Here is a 23054-nt window from a genome sequence, read left to right on the forward strand (position 1 = left end):
CATGTTTACCCTGCATATGTATGTGTGTATACATGCCCTGGTGTACAGGTGGAGGTCAGAGGACAGCTTTCAAGAATCAGTCCTCTCCTTTCACCAGGGAGGGCTCAGGGATCTGTCTGAGTTTGTCAGACTTGGTGTCAAGTGACAACTCACTGCTGGCAGCAACCATTTTAAAGTGTGCGACTTAGTGGTATGAATACACTGACGGTGTCGTTGACCATCAGCGCTGTCTCTGGACATTTTTAATTGTCCCCAAGTGAAGCTCTACACTCCTTAAACACTAACTCCTAACTTTTGCTTCTATGCCTAAGAGCCAAGGAGATAGCTGACATCAACAACAGCACTCTTCCTTCTGTCTCTGAATTTCCTTTCTCTAGAAAGTTGTATCTGTGAAAGGACCCAGCCTCCTTTGAGACTGCTTTATTTCATTACAGAATACCCTCTTTCCACGCTGTTGTATGTCAGATTATGCTTCCTTTTATATCACTTTATAAGATACACACATGTGCCAGGCGTGGTGGTGCACGTCTTTAATCCCAGCATTCGGGAGGCAGAGGCAGGAGGATTTCTGAGATCGAGGCCAGCCTGGTCTACAAAGTGAGTTCCAGGACAGCCAGGGCTATACAGAGAAACCCTGTCTCAGAAAAAAAAAAAGATAAACACATGCATACACATACATACACACACATGCATACACACACATGCATACACACACACTACCTATAATATTATCTACTCACCCAGTGATGGGAACTTAGGTTGTTTCCATCCATTACTCTTGGGAATCACAGGTGTACAAATATCTGTTTGAGTTCCTGTTTTTAGTTTATGCATTGATTTATGGATTTATTTTTGGTGTATATATCCATAGGTAAAATGGTTTGATTACACATGTAATTTTTTTTGAGAAGCCCCAATACAAATTTCCATACACGCTGAGCCATTTTCCATTCTCATCAACAATGCAAAGTGTTAGTGTTTTGTCTAAGCTCTGCCTCACAGTTACCTGGCAACTGCCAGGTATGCCTGACTCACTATAAAAGGGTCTGTTCGGCCCCTCTGCTCTCTCTTGCTTTTGCCTTCTTTCTCCTACTCTGTCTTCTCACTCCTTCCCCCCTCTCTCCCCATTCCCTTCCTCCCCTCTCTCTCCACGTGCTCATGGCTGGCCTCTACTCCTCTCGCTCCCTCCCTCCCTCCCTCCTTCCCTCCCTCCCACTCTCCCTCCCTCCCTCCCTCCCACTCTCCCTCCCTCCCTCCCTCCCTCCCTCCCTCCCTCCCTTTCTCTGTCTCTACTATCCTCTCCCCTCTCCTCTCCATGCCCTGAATAAACTCTATTCTATACTATACCATCGTGTGGCTAGTCCCTGGGGGAGGGAGGGGACAGGGATGCCTCAGCATGGGCCTGTGGAGACACCCCCTTCCCTCATGCCTGATTACACTCCACCAAAACATATTCTCTCTATCTTTTTATAAACACAACACATAGGGTTCTAATTTTTCCATATCCCTTGGTTTATATCTTAATATATTTGAGTGACTTCATCTGCCAAGATGCTCTTGTTACACATTTAAGATCAGCACATTTCTTCGGAATGCCAATTTCTTCTCCATAAGAAAACCAAACAAGGGGCTGGAGAGATGGCTCAGCAATTAAGAGCACTGACTACTCTTCCAGAGGTCCTGAGTTTAATTCCCAGCAACCACATGGTGGCTTACAACCATCTGTAACAAGATCTGGCGCCCTCTTCTGGTGTGTCTGAAGACAGCTACAGTGTACTTACGTATAATAAATCTTTAAAAAAAAAAAAAAAGAAAGGAAGGAAGGAAGGAAGAAAGAAAACCAAACAAAGTGGAACCTTAAATAAATATTGAATTCTAGTTAGTGATATTGCTAAAGATAAACAAAAGCAAACATTTGCTAGAGCAGAGGGGGCAGACTGCTGTGTAGTAACTATTGACAGTAGCAGGGAAAGTTGCGCTTCATTCAACTGTGCAGAGGTAACTGGGCCTTTTAAGACGAGAATGAGGGCTGGGCATGGGGGCACACACCTATAATTCTACACTCAAGGCGGAGCCAGGCCGATCTCTAAAACCCTGGATTACATGGTGACATGAGACCTCTTCTAAGACACGCGCTCGCACGCGTGCACACAAACACACACACACACACACACACACACGCACACTCACACACGCACCAACAAACAATGAAGGGAAAATAGGAAAATAGAGAAATGAGAAACGGAATTCCTTAGAAAAATGAAAAAAATTACAAAGGTTTGGGAGCATGTTACTATTACATGGCTGTAAACTCAACACACAAGAGTAGGATTGCAAGATGAGCTGTAGAGGAAGATCTTATCTCAACAACAGTAACATAATAATAATAATAAATAATAACAGTTGGTCATTGTAAAAGCAATTACAATTTACTAGTTGGCAATTATAGAAGATGGGATTATATCTTCCCACACAAAATGGGAAACAGACGCCAAAATTTTTTGATGATTTACATTTCAAAGGAAGGGCTTTCTGTCCTGGAGGAAAACATTTCTGGCTTGTAGAAGACATATGCATATATATCTCAACGGGACAGAGGGATAATGAGTAACTGTGCGCCTGTTTAAAAGTAAATTCTTCAGGCAAGGCAGGTAGCTCTTTTCGCAGCCTTGTGCATTCACAGACAGGCGTTAAAAGGGGGCCTTGGTGCTCCGTGGAAGCAGCATGTGAAGTTCTGGCAAGCCTTTCAGGATGGTGGGTTTGCAATCATTCTGTGAGAGATCTTTGCCAGTCTCAGTAAAGCAGGCTGAAACTTTGAGGGATGAAGTGTATTGACGTCTTCACCAAATGCACCAAAACGGCAGGCCGAATACTGACACGCTACAAAACAAATAGAGCAAACATCATTGGTGAAGCCTAGAGTTGGCCACTCTTTTAACTGAATGTGAGCCAAGCACATAGCCGGTTAATATTTGTAGAACGAATGAACCATACGCGTAACTCGCTTAGAACCAGAAAGGATTCAATGAGCAAATGTAGAACCAAAACGCAGGAAGTGCGGCTCGGGAGTCGCTCTGGCCTTCCAGGAGCGAAGCTCTATGGCAGGTCCTCCGGGGCTGCCGAACCGCTCTGGCCGCTTCCGCGACGGCTCGATGGTAGGTCCTCCCCCAAGCACGAGGAGCAGCTCTGGCCACCGCTAGGTCGACTCTATGGCGCGTCTTCCAACTCTGAGCATGCGCAGGACTACCCCGCCAGTATCGCTATGGTAGCGGCGTCCGGGTGGGCCGGGCCTCGAAGCTCCTGCCCGCGGTGGGCCGCGTTTATGGAGTACTTCACCTCCCGTCTGGCATGAGCGGGGCCTCCCGCAGCCTTACGCGCCGCTGCCACAGCTTCCCGACTGTAGGCCTCCTTCGGGAACATGCCCCAGGCCGCATACTGCTACATGCGGGTCGTGGGCAGGGGTAGTTACGGGGAGGTGACGCTCGTGAAGCATCGGCGAGACGGCAAGCAGGTCGGGGACTTGGGACCTGGCCGGGGCGATGAGGGAAGGGATACGTCTAGGGCATCCTCAAATGTACAGGCCCGGAGTGATGGGCAGGGACTCTTCTCAGATAAGAGGTCAGCTTCTCAACTTCCCCTATAATAGGAGCCCCGGATTTTGTCTATTCTTCGGTATTAGTTTTCTTTATCTGCAAACCTCCTGTCACCTGAAATTTTCTTGAGAACAGGGGCCATGTGTTCCCAAAGCCTAGTTCAGGGCCACCGTGCAAGCCCTGTCTCTTGTGTAGTTTGTACTCCTTAAAAACTCATCTCAGCATCTTCTCGCCAGCACTTTCTCATGGACCCTATTTCAGTGAGTAGCTTGACCAGCCATGCAGTTTCCTAAGCTGGTAACAATTACCTTTAATGTCCCCAACGCTGGTTCTATTCCTGTCACTAGGTCAAACCGGCATCTCCACCCTAGTACAGGCCACCAGTCTTTCTGGCTAAATGCCCACTCCCCAACTAGTTCCTGCTGCCTGCTTTTTTTTCCCCTCTAACCTGTCTCTTCTACTGCAGTCATCTTTCTTTCTTTCTTTCTTTCTTTCTTTCTTTTTGTTTGTTTGTTTGGAGACAGGGTTACTCTGTATAGTTCTGGCTGTCCTGGAACTCACTTTGTAGACCAGGCTGGCCTCGAACTCAGAAATCTGCCTGCCTCTGCCTCCCAAGTGCTGGGATTAAAGACATGCGCCACCACCGCCCGGTTTGCAGACATCTTTCTTAAACTCAAATCTGATGTTACTCCTTTATGTAAATTACTTTATGCCATCACCCAGAGTCTAATGAACCAGTTCTTCAGTATTCTTTGCTATCAGGGTGGCCATAGAATGTTGTGCACAAACAGGCACAATTATGAAACTGATGAGCGATGTTTCATAGTTCTTAGTTCTACCAAGCCAGTGGCAGCAACAAGCTGAGAGAGCCGCCACCCCTCAAGTATAGGACCCACTCCTTGTGTCATATGCTAGATTCTCTGCCTAGAACACAAGCTTTCACATAGGCTAATTGAGTAGGCACCCCAGGGAACTATGGGACATTTGTGCTAAGAGTGAGAGTTTAGCTATAACAATAACCCTTCATTTTGAACAGTAATTTGCACTTCAGGAAACATTTATATATGTGTTTGTTGAAGGAGTGGGTACATGGTCTTTGAGATGCTTGAGAGCAGTATAGTAGATTGTAAAGGGTTTTATTTTTAATGGGAAGGGCATCCTATGTGGAGGACCAATGATGCTTTAACTTTATTGGGTCATGAGTATCTAATGTGTCCCATACACCTATTCAGTTCACAGATACACATTTAAGCTTTCTCTTAATGCTTGTTTATAGGGAGAATTTAGAGATTAAGGAGTTTCTCTCTCTTTAATTGGTCTAATAGTATGTTAGGTTCACTTTTTAATCATTGGTAATACTTTTTTTGAGATAGCGTATCACTATGTTGTCCATGTTGGGCTTCAAAGTTCTGGGCATAAGTGACCCTTCTGCCTTAACCTTCAAAGTGGTTGGGATCGCAGAGTCAAAGAAGTCATAAAACGCAGAGGAAAGGGTGGATTGCTCGACTGTGGCCTGGAGTGGGCTCAGGTCCGACGGATGTCAGTCGTAGAGAACTTATCTCACACATGCAAGGCCCTGGCCTTAATGCTAGCACTGAACAAAAGCGTAACATTCATGGCAAATATTTCCCCATTTATGCTGTTTTGATTTGATTTGGTTTTTCGAGACAGGGTTTCTCTGTGTAGCCCTGGCTGTTCTGGAACTCACTCTGTAGACCAGGCTGGCCTTGAACTCAGAGATCCACCTGGCTCTGCCTACTGAGTGCTGAGATTATAGACATGGACCACCCCACCCAGCCAGTCTCATGCTTTTTGATCATCCTCCTGCCTCGTCTTCGATGTATTATACTGGTAATTTTATGCCTTTTGAAAATAAGTCAATAAGTTATCTGATAGACTCCTGAAGTTTGGTTTTTGAGGTCTGGGCATTCGTGAGAACGCTACTTCTGAACCGACAGACTGTTTTCTTACATGTTGTAAAAGTTTCCATTTTCGTTGGTAGTATGTCATCAAAAAGCTGAACCTCCGAAATGCCTCCAGCCGAGAGCGTCGAGCTGCTGAGCAGGAAGCTCAGCTCCTATCTCAGTTGAAGCACCCCAACATTGTCACCTACAAAGAATCATGGGAGGGAGGAGACGGTCTGCTCTACATTGTCATGGGCTTCTGCGAAGGAGGTGATCTGTACCGGAAGCTCAAGGAGCAGAAAGGGCAGCTTCTGCCTGAGAGTCAGGTGGTGGAGTGGTTTGTCCAGATCGCCATGGCCTTGCAGGTACTGTCACATTCACAACTACTGCAGGCTCCAGGGTGGCGGGAGGACAGCAGCTGTACTGTCCTGGGCCAGGGAAGCCCCAGTAGGCTGGTGACCCATAGACTGGGAAGGATTTCACCAATACAGAGGAAGTGAGAAGTAGAATTTGCTAACTATACTGAGATAGAACCATAGCCAGTGAGAGTGAAGAGAGACTGTCTGGACAGTCATATTCTTTTTTTTTTTTTTTTTTTGCCATTTCTAGTTGTTATTTTTTTTTCCATTTTTTATTAGGTATTTAGCTCATTTACATTTCCAATGCTATACCAAAAGTCCCCCATAGCCACCCACCCCCACTCCCCTACCCACCCACTCCCCTTTTTTGGCCCTGGCGTTCCCCTGTACTGGGGCATATAAAGTTTGCGTGTCCAATGGGCCTCTCTTTCCAGTGATGGCCGCCTAGGCCATCTTTTGATACATATGCAGCTAGAGTCAAGAGCTCCGGGGTACTGGTTAGTTCATAATGTTGTTCCACCTATAGGGTTGCAGATCCCTTTAGCTTCTTGGGTACTTTCTCTAGCTCCTTCATTGGGGGCCATGTGATCCATCCAATAGCCGACTGTGAGCATCCACTTCTATGTTTGCTAGGCCCGACAGTCATATTCTTAGGGCTGGTTTTATCACTCAGGTGGCCAGGCAGTGTTTCAGTCTCATGGTGCCCTGGTTGTTTAGGATTCACCTGTGTGGGGCTCATATTAGGATGCTTAGACATCTCATTTATCATTAAGCTTATGGTGCCAGTTATCTCTTCCTGGGACTGGTTATGTGCAAGGCAGGCATGGCTCAGAGTCAGATGTCTGAGGACCCGAGTTGGGGTTTGTGCCATGTCACATGTAACCCTTTCTGTATAACACGGGTCCTGGGGATCCAAATCCCAGTCCTCATGCTGCAAGCACTTCACTTCCTCGGCCCCTGAACCTGCTCTTAAAGAGTAGTGTTTTCTGGTGCTGGAGATATGGCTTAGTGGTTAAGAGCACCAAATGTTCTTCCAGAGGTCCTGAGTTCAATTCTCAGCCACTCACATTCATCTGTAATGGAGTCTGATGTGTCTGAAGACAGCTACAGTGTGCTCATATACATAAAATAAATGAATCTTTAAAAAAAAAGAGAGAGGGGCTGGAGAGATGGCTCAGTGGTTAAGAACACCAACTGCTCTTCCGAAGGTCCTGAGTTCAAATCCCACAACCACATGGTGGCTCACAACCATTCGTAATGAGATCTGACGCCCTCTTCTGGTGCATCTGAAGACAGCTACAGTGTACTTAGATATAATAATAAATAAATCTTAAAAAGAAAAAAAAAAAGAGTGGTGTTTTCTACAGCAGTGTCGGGGTGCCCTAAAGTGAGGGCTTGTTGAAGTTAACTCTTTGTGGTCTTGCTGAGACGCACCAGAGCCTTGGCTTTGCCCTGTATGCGTTGATGTAAAAGCAGACTTGTTTTGAGGTTAGAATGGCTCAGTCCCAGGATGGTATCTGCATATTTTAGGAAGACATCTTTTCACATGCTTACACGGTGGGGAAAGTATTGAAAAATCCTCTTCGAAGCTAGATGGATCCCTCTTGTAGCATTGGGATGTTGCTGGGTGAGTGATGTCTATGTTCAAGTAGACATGGATTTCATCTAAATTACAGAAGATACCAACTCTTTGTGCATTTAGTATTTTGTAGGAAGTCAGTTTTAAGAGCCTTAAACTGACAAAGAACAAAGGAAGATGGTGTTCTTATTGGTTGGTCATCTGTGTCATGGTGAAAGATGTCTTGGCTAATTAATTAATATTCTGATAGCCTGAGGCTCAGGTTGTCCTGCATGAAAATGCAGACCAGGTCAGTGTGTTGGTGAGACTGGTTTTGAAGTATAACTCAGGGACTGGGCTTATTTGGCCAGATCAATTGTTTAAATTCTCATTTGTTCTTTTTGGTATAAGTGACACTGTCATATTTTAAAATGTTGTCTAGAATTTCACACATCAGAGAGGAGTGCACATCTGACTTTGGATAAGTTGTTTTACCTTCAGTGTAAGTTTGTAAGGTTTTGTTTCTTTGGTTGGTTTTGTTTTGTTTTGTTTTAAACTTGGAGACAAGGACTCACTTTAGCCCAGATTGGCCTGGAACTCATCATGTAGCTCAAGAAAATCTCAAACTCACAACAGTCCCCCTGTTAGTGGACCTTAATAGGCCTAAACCAACCATGCCTGGCTTATAAGCATATATTTTAACTAGATCCAGGTATTGTTAAAAATGATACAATATTCAAGGCTCCAGGAAATAGTTTTAGAAGGTACCAAGCCAACTAATATGTGGAACTTAATTTTCTGTGTGGGCATACATGTTCATGTATGTATGCAGAAGCAGATGCACATATGTGTGGAAGACAGAGGTAAAGGTGTTGGTTGTCTTCCTCTGTTGCTCTACACCTTAGTTTTTCAATCTCTCTGATTGTAAAACTTACTTACTTGACAGCGAGCTCCCGGGATCCTCTAGTTGCCCCCTCCTCAGTGCCAAGAATGAGCCGGAGTGTTGTAGATCCAAACTTAGGTTCTCATGCTTGTGTGACAAGCGCTTGCCAACAGAGCCATCGCCCTAGCCCCTGGGACTTACTTTTCTTACTTTGAAAGTTGTAAATTAGTTCTTTATTTAGAACTGATAGAACAATAGTGTTTTGGTTGGCAGATAACTAAGGCTTTTTAACTCGCATAATTACTGATGATATAAAAACTAGAAATAAGTAAATCAATTAGTATACTTACCTATAATGAAAAACTTCTCTTCTCAGTATTTACATGAGAAACACATCCTTCATCGAGATCTGAAAACTCAGAATGTCTTCTTAACAAGAACAAACATCATCAAAGTGGGGGACCTAGGAATTGCCCGCGTCTTAGAGAATCACGGTGACATGGCGAGCACCCTCATTGGCACACCCTATTACATGAGCCCTGAGCTGTTCTCCAACAAACCCTACAACTATAAGGTAGGCTGTACACAGCTGGAGCTGGCTCACCTTGCTCTGGGGGAATATCAAAGTTTCAGAGCCTCGAGTACCTAAATCAGAATTAGCTGTGAGTCAGTTGGAAGAAAATGTGTGCCTGGTTTTGAGAGGGAAAATGTAAATAAGATATTCAGTGTTTAACCATTCACTGTTTTTCTTTTATAGTCGGATGTTTGGGCTTTGGGATGCTGTGTATATGAAATGGCCACCCTGAAGCACGCTTTTAATGCAAAAGACATGAATTCTTTAGTTTATCGGATTATTGAAGGAAAGGTAAAAAAAAATTTTTTTTTAGAACTAATTGAACAGGTTTATATAATAGAGCTTTGTAAATATCTATTGTCAACATCATTGGTTTTTTGTTTTGTTTTGTTTATTTTTTCCCATGCTGGAGTCAAACCCAGGGCAAAATGCAGGGCTAGCACTCTAGCTCCAAGCTGCATTCCCAGCCCCTACTAGTGATTTTGATTAATTGACTAATATTCACTGATCCTGGCTGAAGAAAGAGTTAGGATATAGGATCTCTTTTGTGGGAAAGGTTGAAGTTGTTAAGATGTAAGGCTGTCTGGGTGCCTGAATAGCGCATAGTAGAGTGAGCTGTTTACAGTGAGTCCATGCTGTAGAATGTGCTGCTTGGATGCAGAAGGTATCATATATGATGCAGATGCCAGATTTTCCTGACACTGGTTGCCCTTTGCAGTGACTTAAAGATTACCCCAAGACTCACTGAAAAACATTTTTTAAAGTAAATAAGTAAAAATGTGCAGTTATAGGGGCTGAAGGGATGGCTTATTGTTTAAGAACGCTACTGGTCACCCACTCTGTCTGCTCTCCACCTTCTGTTCCTAGAGTGACTGATGCCCTCTTTCAGCCTCTGCTGACGCTATGCTTGTGGTACATTTACATGCAAACAAAACTCCCATACGCATAAAATAAGGTCTTTGAAATTTGTTTCCAATTATACTATTTAAAGAATTGAGTTTAAAAAAAATCCCTATTTTCATGTTCTTGATACCTACTGCTAGCAATTTACTCCAAGGCCTCTCTTTTCTTTTTTTGAAGCAGACATAACTCTGGTTGTATATGTACTTCTATGCAAGTACTTTTTAAAAGTTAGTTTATTCACTTTACATCCTGATTGCAGCCCCTCCCTCCTCTCCTCCCATTCCTATCCTCCTACCCCCCTTATCCCAATTCCCCCTGGAGAAGGAGGGCTGCCCCCCTGCCCCCAGGTACCTGACCTGGCACAGCAAGTCTCATCAGGACTTAACCTCTTCCAGTGAAGCCAGACAAGGCAGCTTGGCTAGGAGAAGGGATCCAAAGGCAGGCCAGAGTCCGAGTCAGAGACAGCCACCAGCTCCCTTTGTTTGGGGATCCACAAGAAGACCAAAATGTACATCTGCTCCCTGTGTGTAGAGGGCCTAGGTCCAGCCCATGCATGTTCTTTGGTTGGTGCTTCAGTCTCTGTGAGCCCCCATGGGCCCAGGTTAGTTGGCTCTGTTGGTCTGCTTGTGGTGTCTTTGACACCCTCCAGCTCTCTCAATCCTTCAGCCACTCTTCACACGACTCCCCAAGCTCTGCCCAATGTTTGACTGTGGGTCTCTGTGTCTGTTTCAGCCAGCTGTTGGGTGGAGCCTCTCAGATGACAGTTGTGTTAGGCTCCTGTCTGTAAGCATAGCAGCGAGTTGTAAATAGTGTATATCTGAAGTATAAGCAGAACATAACTTGGGTTCTGCTGGCTACTCTCTACTTTCAGGATATATAACTTTAAATTAGTGTTATAATTCTAAATATTATGATGATGTTTTGTTTGTTTTGAGACAGATTTCTCTGTATAGCCCTGGTTGTCCTGGAACTCACTTTGTAGACCAGGCTGGCCTTGAACTCAGAAATCCACCTGCCTCTGCCTCCCAAGTGCTGGGATTAAAGGCATGTGCCACCACTGCCCGGCTGATGATTTTTTTAAATATAGGAAATATCTGCCAGTTTTTACTTTGTCTCATAATGCCATTAATCATATTTACAATATTGTTATTCTTTGCAGTTGCCGCCAATGCCAAAAGTTTACAGCACAGAGCTGGCTGAGCTGATAAGAACAATGCTGAGCAGAAGGCCTGAGGAGAGGCCCTCTGTGCGGAGCATCCTGAGGCAGCCCTACATAAAACACCACATCTCCTTGTTCTTGGAGGCCACCAAGGCGTAAGACACTTCCTTTCCAGATAGCTTGGCTGGGTAGATGGGGCAAAAGAGAGTGGTTCCTAAATTTACATATGTTTTCATATGTAAACATTTATGGTGAGGTTTTTGGTTTTTGTTGTTGTTTTTTATTTATTTATTTATTTTTAATAAAAAGAAAACTGCATGACTAGAGTATGCAAGGAGACAAAATTCTACCCTCTGGGTGATTTTTGGCCTGGGCCTCAGAATTTAACTTGCATGGGAAAGTAATAAAATTTATTTAATAAAAGCTTTCTGGGCTGGCGAGATGGCTCAGTGATTAAGAGTGCCGACTGTTCTTCCGAAGATCCTGAGTTCACCAAGTTCTAATCCCAGCAACTACATGGTGGCTCACAACCATCCGTAAGAAATCTGATGCCCTCTTCTGGGGTGTCCTAAGACAGCTACAGTGTACTTACATATAATAAATAAATCTTTAAAAAAAAAGCTTTATGCTTCATAAGTAGAATACAGTTTTATAATTCGAAGACCCCAAAGCCATAAAACCTAATGCATCTATGCTAGGCTAAGAAGAAAGGGAATTGTGAGAAGGAACTCTGTGAAGAGGGTTAAGGAAAATTAGAATTATTTTACCAAGGTCTAAAGATTTCTCTCCACATCAGCTTTCCATTTTTATTTTATTTTTATTTTTTATATTTTACTGTTTAGGGGGCCGTTGTTTGAGACAGAACTTCTAAGTGTAGCTCTGGCTAGCCTCGAACTCAGAGTCTACTCGCCTCTGCCTCCTGAGTGCTGGGATTAGAGTGTGCAGCACCACTGCCCGGCTACCACCACCACCGCTGCTGCTGCTGCTGCTGCCTGCCCGCCTGCCCGCCCTCCCTTCCTCCTTCTTTCTTCCTCCCCCTTCTTTGTTTTTGGGTTTTGTTTTGTTTTTTTTTTTTTTTTAAGTGTATGTGAATGCCTGTGGAGGCCAGAAAAAAGCGTTAAATGCCTTAGAACTGGAGTTACTAGGTGGTTATGAGGCATCTGGTGTGATTGCTAGGAACTGAACTTGAGTTCTGAAAAAGCAGAAGACTCATAACTGCTGAGCCATCTCTACAGTCCCCTGTACCTGCTATTTCTAAAGTGTTATTAGCTCAGAATAATCTTTATGCAAAAGTGCATTTTTTTCCCCCAAGACAGGGTTTTCTCTGTATAGCCCTCGCTGTCCTTGGAACTCACTTTGTTGACCAGAGTGGTGGAATTAAAGGCATGGGCAACCATGCAAGGCAAAGGTGTACTTTTTAGGGTAGCATATTCTGGCACCTTTCACATATGTGTTAGTCAGATCCAGTGGCACAGGCCTGTGATCCCAGCTACTCAGGATCACAAATACAAAGCCTGCCCCTGTTAAAGAGTGAGCCAGCTAGGGCAACTAGCAAGACCTTATCCCCAAATTAAAAATGGGCTGGGCATTTAGCTCAGTAGTGGAGTGCTTGCCTTGTGTGTGCAAGGCTCCCAATTTAAATCCCAGTATCATAGAAACAAAACACAGAAAAGATTAAAATTTACATAATTGTTGAAATAAAAAACCCTAGAGAACCATTTAAAGGGGCTGGTGTGATGACTTACCAGGTAAAGACTTGCCACCCACACGGAGAACCTGAGTTCCCCAGGAGCCACAGAGGAAATAGAGAACCAAGTCCTACAAGTTGTCCTCCGACTTCGTCATGGGTGCACACAGATACAGGAATAAATGTAGCTTTTTAACCATTTACAGAGCTACTATTCATTATTCTCCGTGTGAGAAAATGGTGCTCAAATTTCTGAGTGCTCAAAGGTTTTCTCTTCATTCATATAACCTTTCAGGAGAAAAGGAATGCCTTTCTCTGACCACAGGTGCTACTGTTAGCAAACTGATGTTTCCCTGTCTAAGGCTTAGGGCCAGCTAAGCCTGTCAGTGCTTGTTAGGTTCCCTTCAGCCTGTGGGAGGAGAGGAGGCCATGTTAAAGATGCTCAGGGATGAGTGACAAGGTCTTGCTGTGTAGCCACGACATGGACTGTTGGTATCCTGCATCAGTGTTCCACATGCTGAGATGAGACTTGGACCTCCATTCCAGTTCCGCTTTGTCATTTTGCTCACATTACTTCTGATTGGCCTTCTGCCTCGCTGATCTCTGCACTCTCCTTTAATGTTCCAGAGAGTCAGCCCAGCTTAAAAATGGCACATTAAAAACAGTATAGGTCTTATTCCTGTTCATACTTACTCTCCAAGTCACAGAACATAAACCAATTATTTTTACTCTTAACATTTGCAAAAATAATAGTTTTATTACTGTAAACATGTGAAACTTAAAAGAAGAAACTTACCCTGGTACTTCTATGTGTGAGCTACTTTCTCATAGAGATTCTATTTTGGAATTTTGTATTTATAGAAAAGTTATGGAGACAGTACAGGGTTCCTCTATACCCCTCTTCTGGCTCCTCCTGTCATTAGCATCTTAGGTTATTATCATGGGCACTTGTCAAAATGATGAAACCAGGGCTGTGGAGATGACTTAGCAAGTAAAGGTACTTGCCACTAAGCTGCTAACCTGAGTTCAATTCCTGGGACCCATGTGGTAGGTGTGAACCAACTCTCACAAGTTAGCTTTCGATCACATGTGTGTATTTGTATGTGTTCTTGTACACACACACTAAACAAACATAATTTTAAAAATTGATTTAAAAGTAAGAAGCCGGGCTGGTGAGATGGCTCAGTGGGTTAGAGCACCCGACTGCTTTTCCGAAGGTGCAGAGTTCAAATCCCAGCAACCACATGGTGGCTCACAACCATCCGTAACAAGATCTGACCCCCTCTTCTGGAGTGTCTGAAGACAGCTACAATGTACTTACATATAATAAATAAATAAATCTTTAAAAAAAATGAAAAAAAAAAGTAAGAAGCCAGTTCAGGGTGTGGTGATATATGCCTTTAATCTCAGAAGTCAGGAAGCAGAGGTGGGCAGATCTCTGTGAGTGTCAGGTCAGCCTGGTCTACATAGGGAGTCCAGGACATCTTGACCTACACAGGGAGACCCTGTTTCAAAACAAAACCGAAATCTGAGAAACCAACCAACACTGGTTCATTACTATTTAACCTCAGACTCTCATTGGCCTTGATAGATTTTCCATTTATGTTTCCACTTAATGTGCTAGGATTTACTCTAAGATACAATATCCCATCTACTCTAAGATACAATGTCCCATCTACTCTAAGATTCAATGTCCCATCTACTCTAAGATACAATGTCCCATCTACTCTAAGATACAATGTCCCATCTACTCTAAGATACAATGTCCCATCTACTCTAAGATACAATGTCCCATCTACTCTAAGATACAATGTCCCATCTACTCTAAGATACAATGTCCCATCTACTCTAAGATACAATGTCCCATCTACTCTAAGATACAATGTCCCATCTACTCTAAGATACAATGTCCCATCTACTCTAAGATACAATGTCCCATCTACTCTAAGATACAATGTCCCATCTACTCTAAGATACAATGTCCCATCTACTCTAAGATACAATGTCCCATCTACTCTAAGATACAATGTCCCATCTACTCTAAGATACAATGTCCCATCTACTCTAAGATACAATGTCCCATCTACTCTAAGATACAATGTCCCATCTACTCTAAGATACAATGTCCCATCTACTCTAAGATACAATGTCCCATCTACTCTAAGATACAATGTCCCATCTACTCTAAGATACAATATCCCATTTACTTCTCAAGACTCTTCAGCCTCCTCTGGGTCTCTGACCCTGCCTGCCTGCCTGCCTGCCTCCCCTTCTTTTCTTTCTTCCTTCCTTCCTACTTACCTTCTTTCCTTTCCTCTCCTTTCCTCTCCTCTCCTCTCCTCTCCTCTCCTCTCCTCTCCTCTCCTCTCCTCTCCTCTCCTCTCCTCTCCTCTCCTCTCCTCTCCTCTCCTCTCCTCTTCTTTTCTTTTCTTTTCTCTTCCTTCTCCTCCTTCTCCCTTTGTTTTCTCTCTCTCTCTCTCTCTCTCTCTCTCTCTCTCTCTCTCTCTCTCTTTCTTTCTTTCTTTCTTTCTTTCCATATATGCACAGGACATAGTTCAGACCCATGCAGACTCCCTGATTGTCACTTCAGTCTCAGTGAGCCCCTCTGAGACCTCCTTAGTTGATTCTGTGGCCATGTTCTTGTGGTGTCTTCCATCCCTCTTGCTCCTACAATCCTTCCTCCTTGCTTTTTTCTTTCTTTCTCTCTTTCTTTCTTTCTAAAAAAAAAAGATTTATTTATTTATTATATGTAAGTACACTGTAGCTGTCTTCAGACACACCAGAAGAGGGTATCTGATCTCATTATGGATGGTTGTGAGCTGCTACCATGTGGTTGCTGGAATTTGAACACAGGACCTTCGGAAGAGCAGTCAGTGCTCTTAACTGCTTGAGCCATCTCTCCAGCCTGCTCTCTTGTTTCTTATGATCTTGATTATCTTGAAGATAGATGATTTAGAAAATGCCCCCTAGGTGTGGACAAGCCTAGTCTCTGTAAATGCTGCAGTTGAGTAAGGGAGGGTGTATTATAGACACATTTCACATATTCCGTTAAACCATCAGCCAGTGCTGTGTTGATAATAGTACTTTCTTTTTTTTCCCATAAAGAAAAACTTCCAAAAATAATGTTAAAAACTGTGACTCCAGAGCCAAGCCTGTTGCTGCTGTAGTTTCCAGAAAGGAAGAATCAAATACTGACGTGATACACTACCAGCCACGCTCTTCTGAGGGCTCTGCTTTGCATGTCATGGTATGCTTCCTATGGAATACTTCAGGACCTGTATGAGAAACAGCTCATTCAAGTGAACGGTTTTATGTGCAAATGACTGTGCTTTTCTAGAGATCATTATGCAGTTCCTTCCGGTTTTAAAGAATGTGTGTACTGGTGACAGTCAGTCTCTCTCTCACTTTATCTACAGTAGGCTGCCAAACTGTTCTTGAAGGCAGTACAATAACTTTTTAGTTTTTTTTTTTTAGATAAAATTTAAATAACCACTATTTAAAAGTATTTTATTTGTGTGTGTGTGTGTGTGTGTGTGTGTGTGTGTGTGTCTATGAGTATATTCCCATATGTGTGGGGGAGTATGTGTTTGTGGAGGCCAGAAGAGAGCATTGGCTTTTCAGAGCTGAATGAAGTTAAAGCATGTTTTGGATGCCTGCTTGGTGTGTGAGTGTTGGAATCCAGAGTTTGGTTTTCATAATTGATTGCACAGCAAGTGTTCTTAATGCTAGGCCATATCTGCAGCCCCCCATGAGCCCACATAATATGGACAGTCGTGTGTGGTTAGCACATTCACACTATGCAGCTATCACTTTTTTTCTAGTTCCAAAGTGTTCCCATCAACCCAAAGGAACCTTCACAAGAAGCTGTCTCTCCTCATAATCTGCTCCACCTTCCAAACACAAACACCAATGTGTTTTCTGTCTCTATGGGTTTTTCTTTCTTGAGTATTTCTTATAAATGGAGTCATATAATGTGGCTTTTTATGTCTGAGTTACTATGTTTTTAAGATTTATCCATGCAGCATATACCTTGATTCTTAGTTCTGACTGATAAACCACATTGGTTTATCCATTTGTCCACTGGTAGGACATTTGGCTTCTTCTCACTGTGGGTCTCACTGGGAACGCTTAGGAGCCAGTGCTTGAGCGTCGGTTTCCGTGTTTTTGAGCTGTCTGCTTGTGTAAAAGCTAGGTCACGTGAAAATGCTGTGTTTAACCTGTGAGGCACTACAGTTTTCTGCAGCAACGATATCATTCTGCATCTTCAATTCTATGTGCTCTCAAACAAGCATTATTTCCTTTATCATTGGTTTCATTTTTATTAGTAAATATATTAGTGAGGAGGTGGTGGCGCTCACCTTTGATCCCTTGGAGAGCAGAGGCAGGCAGATGTCTGGCTGTGAGGCCAGCGTGTGTCTACAGAGGAGGTTCCGGGACAGCCAGGGCGGGCTGACTTGGCGTTGTGCTTTGGAGGCTGTCAGTCTTTACAGATAGATGTTTTCTCTGTTGTTTGGTCTCTTGATAAACTCTTTTGATAAACAAAAATTTTAATTTTCATGTATTTTAACTTGTTTGGTTTTTGAAACAGAGTTTCTCTATGTAACCCTGGCTATCCCAGATCCTACTCTGTAGACCTGGCTGTCTCGAACTCAGAGATGGCTTGACTCTTCATCTCTACTAGGATTAAAGGTGTGCACTACAGCCCCTCAGTCCCTGTTCTCTTTGAAGGGTTTCAGGGTTAACTCTTACATTTATGGCTTTGATCCAGTTGTAATTAACTTTTTAAAACTGTGATGTTTGTTAGGTGTGGCCTAATTTAATTTTTTTGTATATAAATACATAGTTTTCTCGAAAAGATTACAGTGGATATTGCTGGGTTTTGGTTTTTGTTTGTTTGTTTGTTTTGTTTTGTTTTTTGGTTTTTTTTCTTTTGGTTTTTCGAGACAGGGTTTTTCTGTGTAGCCCTGGCTGTCCTGGAACTCACTCTGTAGACCAGGCTGGCCTCAAACTCAGAAATCTGCCTGCCTCTGCCTCCTGAGTGCTGGGATTAAAGGTGTGGGCCACCGTGCCCGGCTGTTTGTTTGTTTTTAATCTCTCTTCCAAAATGCCCATGAGGCATTAGACATTGAAACAAGTCTTGGGGTGAAACTTGACCTTTAAGAGACAATTATTGACCGCTTTTTAGAACTGGTCTGCCCTAAAAGCCAGCTTGACTGTTTTCCTTTCTCTGTAAAACCTTGGGACACTTCAATGAGTCTATAAGGGAATGGTCAACTTCTGCCCTTTACCCTAGGTTTCACACCTTCCAGAATTGTGAACTAACTAAGGCTTAAATGAAGTGGTGTAAATTACAGGGCTTCCTGAGCATGGTGGTGCATGTCTTTAATCCTAGCACTGGGGAGGCTTAGACTCAAAGCCAGCCTGGAGTACATACAAGATCCAGGACAGCCAAGGTTTATAGAGAAAGCCTGTCTCAACAAAACAAACAAGCAAACAAAAAACCAAAACCAAAACATAGACCCTGGTATTCAGTTATAGTCAAGCAAATAGACGACACAAATGGTCATTATCCCTGCCAGTCATCGTTTGGTCATTATGGGAGGTGTATTTTGGCTTTCTATTCTGTTCCATTGATCAGTATGTCTGTCTTAGTTTCAGTGGCATGTTGCTTTAATGATTTTAGCTTTATAGTGAGTTTTGACGTTAGGAATATGGGTCCTCCTCAGACATTATTCTTCAAGATTGTTTTGTGATCTCAAGATTCCTTATTAATTCTAGGATAAGGTTTTCTGTCTCAGTGAAAAAGGTCATTGGATTTTGACAGATATTTACTGAATCTGAACATTACTTCCTGTTTTGTTAGAATATTAATAAATCTATGAACAGAAAGTATTTTTCTCATTTCTTTATCTTTGCTTTCTTTCAGTAATATTTTTTAGACTTTTGTATCCAAGTCTTATCTTGTAGGTATTTTATTATTTTGGGTGTAATTATAATCAGAATTTTCTTTTTTTAGTTAACTTTTCAGATTGTTCAGTATAGAGATGGGCAGTTTCTTTTGTGTGTTGATTTTTTTGTGTTAAAAGTTAGATTCATAGCCAGGCAGTGGTGTTGCACGCTTTTAATTTCAGTACTTGGGAGGCAGAGGCAGGCGGATTTCTGAGTTCGAGGCCAGCCTGGTCTACAGAGTGAGTTCCAGGACAGCCAGGGCTATACAGAGAAACCCTGTCTCAAAAAACAAAACAAAAACAAAATAAAACAAACAAAAAAGTTAGATTCATTACTTCCTCTGGTAAGAGCATATATGTATAATCTTTCGGGTTTTTACATATAAAAATCATGTTGCCTACAGACAGATAATTTTATATCTTTCTTTAATCCAGACACCCCATTTCTGTCTTCTGCCTAACTGGTCAGTCTACAGCATACAGTGTCATGTTGGGTGAAGGTAACAAGAATGAGCAGCTCTGCTGTCCCTGATCTGTATCGAGAGTGAGCAGCTCCCCTTGTTCCTGATCTCAGATCATTTAAGAATGATTTCCTGTCGCGCTTCCCCACAGTTTACCTTGCTATCTCAGGATAGTTCCCTCTAGTCCTGCTTGGTTTTCCAAATCATGCAAGGGGACTGAATTTTGTCAAGCATTTTTCTATATCTCTTGAGGTGATCATGTGCTTTTTTTCTTCATTCCATTCATGTGGTGTATGGAATTTTATGGTGAACATTTATTTTAGACACTGGTCCCACTTGGTAACATTTTAAACTTCACCCCCCCCCCCACCAAGTCCCTATGCTAGGGTTTTAACCCACAACCCTTTGCATGCTAGACAGGGGCTCTATCACAGAGCTGCATGCCCAGACCTTCATTTCAACATTTCTTTGAGCCGGGCAGTGGTGGCACATGCCTTTAACCCCAGTGAGGCAGAGGCAGGTGGATTTCCAAGTCTGAGGCCAGCCTGGTTTACATAGTGAGTTCCAGGACAGCCAGGGCTACACAGAGAAACCCTGTCTGGAGCTGGAGCTGCACCCCCCCCCAATTTTTCTTTTCTTTGAGTTTGTGTGTGTGTGTGTGTGTGTGTGTGTGTGAGAGAGAGAGAGAGAGAGAGAGAGAGAAACAGACAGAGAGACAGAGAGAGAGAGAGAGAATGAACAAACTTGCAGGAGTTCTTTCTTTCCACCATGTAGGTTCCAGGCCATCAAACTCAGGTCATCTCCTGATGAGGAGTTACACTGCCCATTTTAACAACTGTGAGGCATTGTCCAGGGTCCTTGATTATATCCACAGTGTTGTAATACATCCATCATCACCATCCTCAAACATTCTGTTATCATATGGAGCTGAGTGAGATGCCTTCCTCATCAAGCTGTAAGGGTAGCCTGGAACTCAGAAGCCCAGAGACCATACAGCTCTAAGGGAACAGGTAGCCCAGTAGAAGATCATCCTGAGAAACCAGAGCCAGGAACCACACATCTCTGAGAGGAAGCATCCTACGGCAGAGGCATTGTAGCTCCCAGGGGAGGGGATCCCCAGCTGAGCTGAGGGGTTCAGGAGCTTCAGCCCACTCCTCCTTGGCTGCTTCTCGTCATTGCTTCTTTTCTTCTTGACTTCTTCCAATGCAAGAGTCACACCAGGCAGAAAATCTCACTTAAGAGATTTACTGAAGGCTCTGGGGTGTAGAGGAATGAGTCGAGGCATGACTGCCCTCTGCTCCCAGGAGCAGACAGCAAGGAATCAGACAAAGGGCGGGGCTTATGTAGGGTTTTATAGGGGGCAGAGCTTCTCAGGGCAGAGATTTCCAGAGTGAGGATTGGTGGGATTTCAAGTCCTGAGTTTGGGGAACTCAGGGATTGGTGCTTTTTCTTGTTTAAGGTTTGATGTTTTTCCCTGCTCTGGGACTGGTAGCTGTTTTCACAACCCCTTTCCCTGCATCGAGCTCATGGGTTAAGGTGGGAAATCAATCCTTCCAGGCTACAGCTATCTTTGGCTAAGGCGCCATCTCTGTGGGGCTTCGGAGAAGGCTGGAGAGGAGGTGCTGCCACTGTGGACAGCTCCTACAGTTTTTTGACCAAGGCCGAGGCTTTAAAGGTGTTGCCAACACGGACTGCTCCTCATGACAGCAGGCTGAGGCAGGAAAGGTGATTCCCTGTAGCTTCAGGGAAGGCTGAGGAGGTGGTGTAATGCTGCATTTTGACAGGAGCTGCAATTTTTGATAGCTCCTATGCGGGCATCTTACCAAGACTATAGGCTAGGGTAGGAAGGGGAGACTGGTTGCCATGCTGGCAGCTTTTGCCGTGTTCTGCTTAGAGACTACACCTATCCCACAACCTTCAGAGCCTAGAAACTTCTGTTTCATATATCTCTGAATTTTCCTCCTTTAGACATTATATACATAGAATATTTACTTGTTTGTTTGTTTATTTGATTTTTCTGTATGTAGCCCTGTGCTCTATAGACCAGGTTGGCCTCAAACTCAGAGATCCCACTTCTGTTGCTCAAGTGCTGGGACTAAAGAGTATGGTCTTATGATCTTATATATATATTACATTTTATTCATTGATTTGCTATTGTTTCTACCTTTTCCTTCTTCCTTCCTTCCTTCCTTTCTTTCTTTCTTTCATTCTTTCTTTCTTTCTTTCTCTTCCTTCCTTCCTTCCTTCCTTCCTTCCTTCCTTCCTTCCTTCCTTTCTTTCTTTCTTTCTTTCTTTCTCTTCCTTCCTTCCTTCCTCCCTCCCTCCCTCCCTCCCTCCCTTTCTTCCTTCCTTCCTTCCTTCCTTCCTTCCTTCCTTCCTTCCTTCCTTCCTTCCTTCCTTCTTTCTTCCTTCTTTCTTCCTTTCCTTCTTTTTGTTTTTGAGACAGGGTCTCTATTGTTTAGTTCTGGCTATCCTGGAATTATATATAGACCAGGTTGTCCTTGAACTCATAGAGATCTGTGTGTTTCTGCCTCCTGAGTCCTGGGATTAAAGGTATGTGCTACCACATTCCACTCTCTTTCTTTTATAAATCAGGTCTTGCTATATAGCCCTGGGTAGCTTGGAAGTCACAGTATACCCAGGCTGGCCTCAAATCATGACAGTCCTACTTGAACAGCCCACTCAGGTGCTCGGATTGCTGATGTGTGCCATGATGGGCTCCCTTTTTTGAATAATGATGTTAGACTCATTGGTCCACAGATACCTGCTTGTGTTCCTGCTTTTGTTTGTTTAAAATGTGTGCCAGAAAGTGGAATTGCTGAGCTTAATGGTATTTATCTTTTTGAGGAAGATGTTGTTCCATTTTGAGTTTATTTTTATGTATGGTATGAGGTACTGTAATAACTTAAGAACATCTTTTCATCAGGGTGAAGATAAATGTTTGTCCCAAGAGAAACCAGTGGACATTGGTCCCTTGAGATCACCGGCTAGTCTTGAAGGCCACACTGGCAAACAAGACATGAACAATACTGGGGAGTCATGTGCCACAATCAGTAGGATAAATATCGATATCTTACCTGCAGAAAGGAGGGACTCAGCGAACGCTGGTGTAGTTCAGGAGAGCCAACCACAACACGTGGATGCCGCTGATGAAGTAGACAGTCAGTGCAGTATTTCTCAAGAGAAGGAGAGGCTACAGGGCAATACCAAGTCCAGTGATCAGCCTGGAAATCTCCTTCCCAGACGGTCCTCTGATGGTGGTGATGGGGAAGGGAGTGAACTGGTGAAGCCATTGTATCCCTCAAATAAAGACCAAAAGCCAGACCAGGTGAGTGGTACACAGAAGGAATGGTTTTCCAAGAGAACCGTAGGAAATCCGTTTGCAGAGGTGTAGGATGGCACTGGAGGGATGGCTTATTGGTTAAGAGTACCTGTTGCTCTTGCAGAGGACCTGGGTTTGGTTCCCAGCACCATCCATAGCTCCAGTTCCAGGAGATCCTCCATGGCTACTAGGCATGCATGTGTTACACATACATACATGCAGACAGAATACCCTTACCTATAAAACAAAATCAATAAGTCTTAATTGTTTTAATTATTAAAAAACCAAAGATGTCAGTATGCCCTACCTATGTCAGGAAAATCAGCTATTTCTTGTGCAGATTTACAGTAGAATATTTGTATCACCTTTAAAAGCAACAATAACAATGAACCAACCAAACCATGCACAGTGACAGTCACTCCCCATTCGTCCTCATTCTCACCCCATGGCAACATTTGTCCATGGATTTGTCAAGTCTGAGCATCTCGTGTAAACAGAATCATATGGTGCATGGCCATTTATGTCTCGTTAATGGTTTTGTTTTCAATGTTTATCCATGGTGTTGTGTGTACCAGTATGCTTTTTATTGTCAACTTTGTTCCCCTGTATGTATCTATATATCATGTTTTGAATTTTTGTGTGTATACCATGTGTGGTGTTAGGGATTGAACTCAGGGCTTTGCACATGCTAGGCTAGGCAGCT

General features: G+C 43.4%; 1 protein-coding gene and 1 long non-coding RNA gene across 5 annotated transcripts in view; one reads left to right on the forward strand and one right to left on the reverse strand.

Moving 5' to 3' along the window:
- Positions 1–2224: 2224 nt before the first annotated feature.
- Positions 2225–3227, reverse strand: Gm41121. The gene is made up of 2 exons (XR_874490.3): positions 2995–3227; positions 2225–2880 (listed from the first exon to the last, which is right to left on the reverse strand). It is a non-coding gene; the product is annotated as a predicted gene, 41121 (long non-coding RNA).
- Positions 3170–23054, forward strand: part of Nek4 (NIMA (never in mitosis gene a)-related expressed kinase 4) — a 37445-nt gene continuing 17560 nt past the window's right edge. For 2 of the 4 annotated variants that reach the window (NM_011849.3, NM_001308328.1), the window contains exons 1-7: positions 3170–3511; positions 5596–5862; positions 8674–8871; positions 9055–9162; positions 10934–11088; positions 15726–15867; positions 21956–22357. In NM_011849.3, coding sequence (NP_035979.1) covers positions 3419–3511; positions 5596–5862; positions 8674–8871; positions 9055–9162; positions 10934–11088; positions 15726–15867; positions 21956–22357 — 1365 coding nt within the window. In that variant the 5' untranslated portion in view covers positions 3170–3418. Of the gene's footprint in view, positions 3619–4204; positions 5445–5595; positions 5863–8673; positions 8872–9054; positions 9163–10933; positions 11089–15725; positions 15868–21955; positions 22358–23054 lie in introns of those variants that run through there. The other 2 variants (XM_011245069.3, XM_011245068.3) reach the window with 2 other exon arrangements.

The sequence above is a fragment of the Mus musculus genome, chromosome 14, assembly GCF_000001635.26.
Source record: "Mus musculus strain C57BL/6J chromosome 14, GRCm38.p6 C57BL/6J".
NCBI classification, from domain to species: domain Eukaryota; kingdom Metazoa; phylum Chordata; class Mammalia; order Rodentia; family Muridae; genus Mus; species Mus musculus.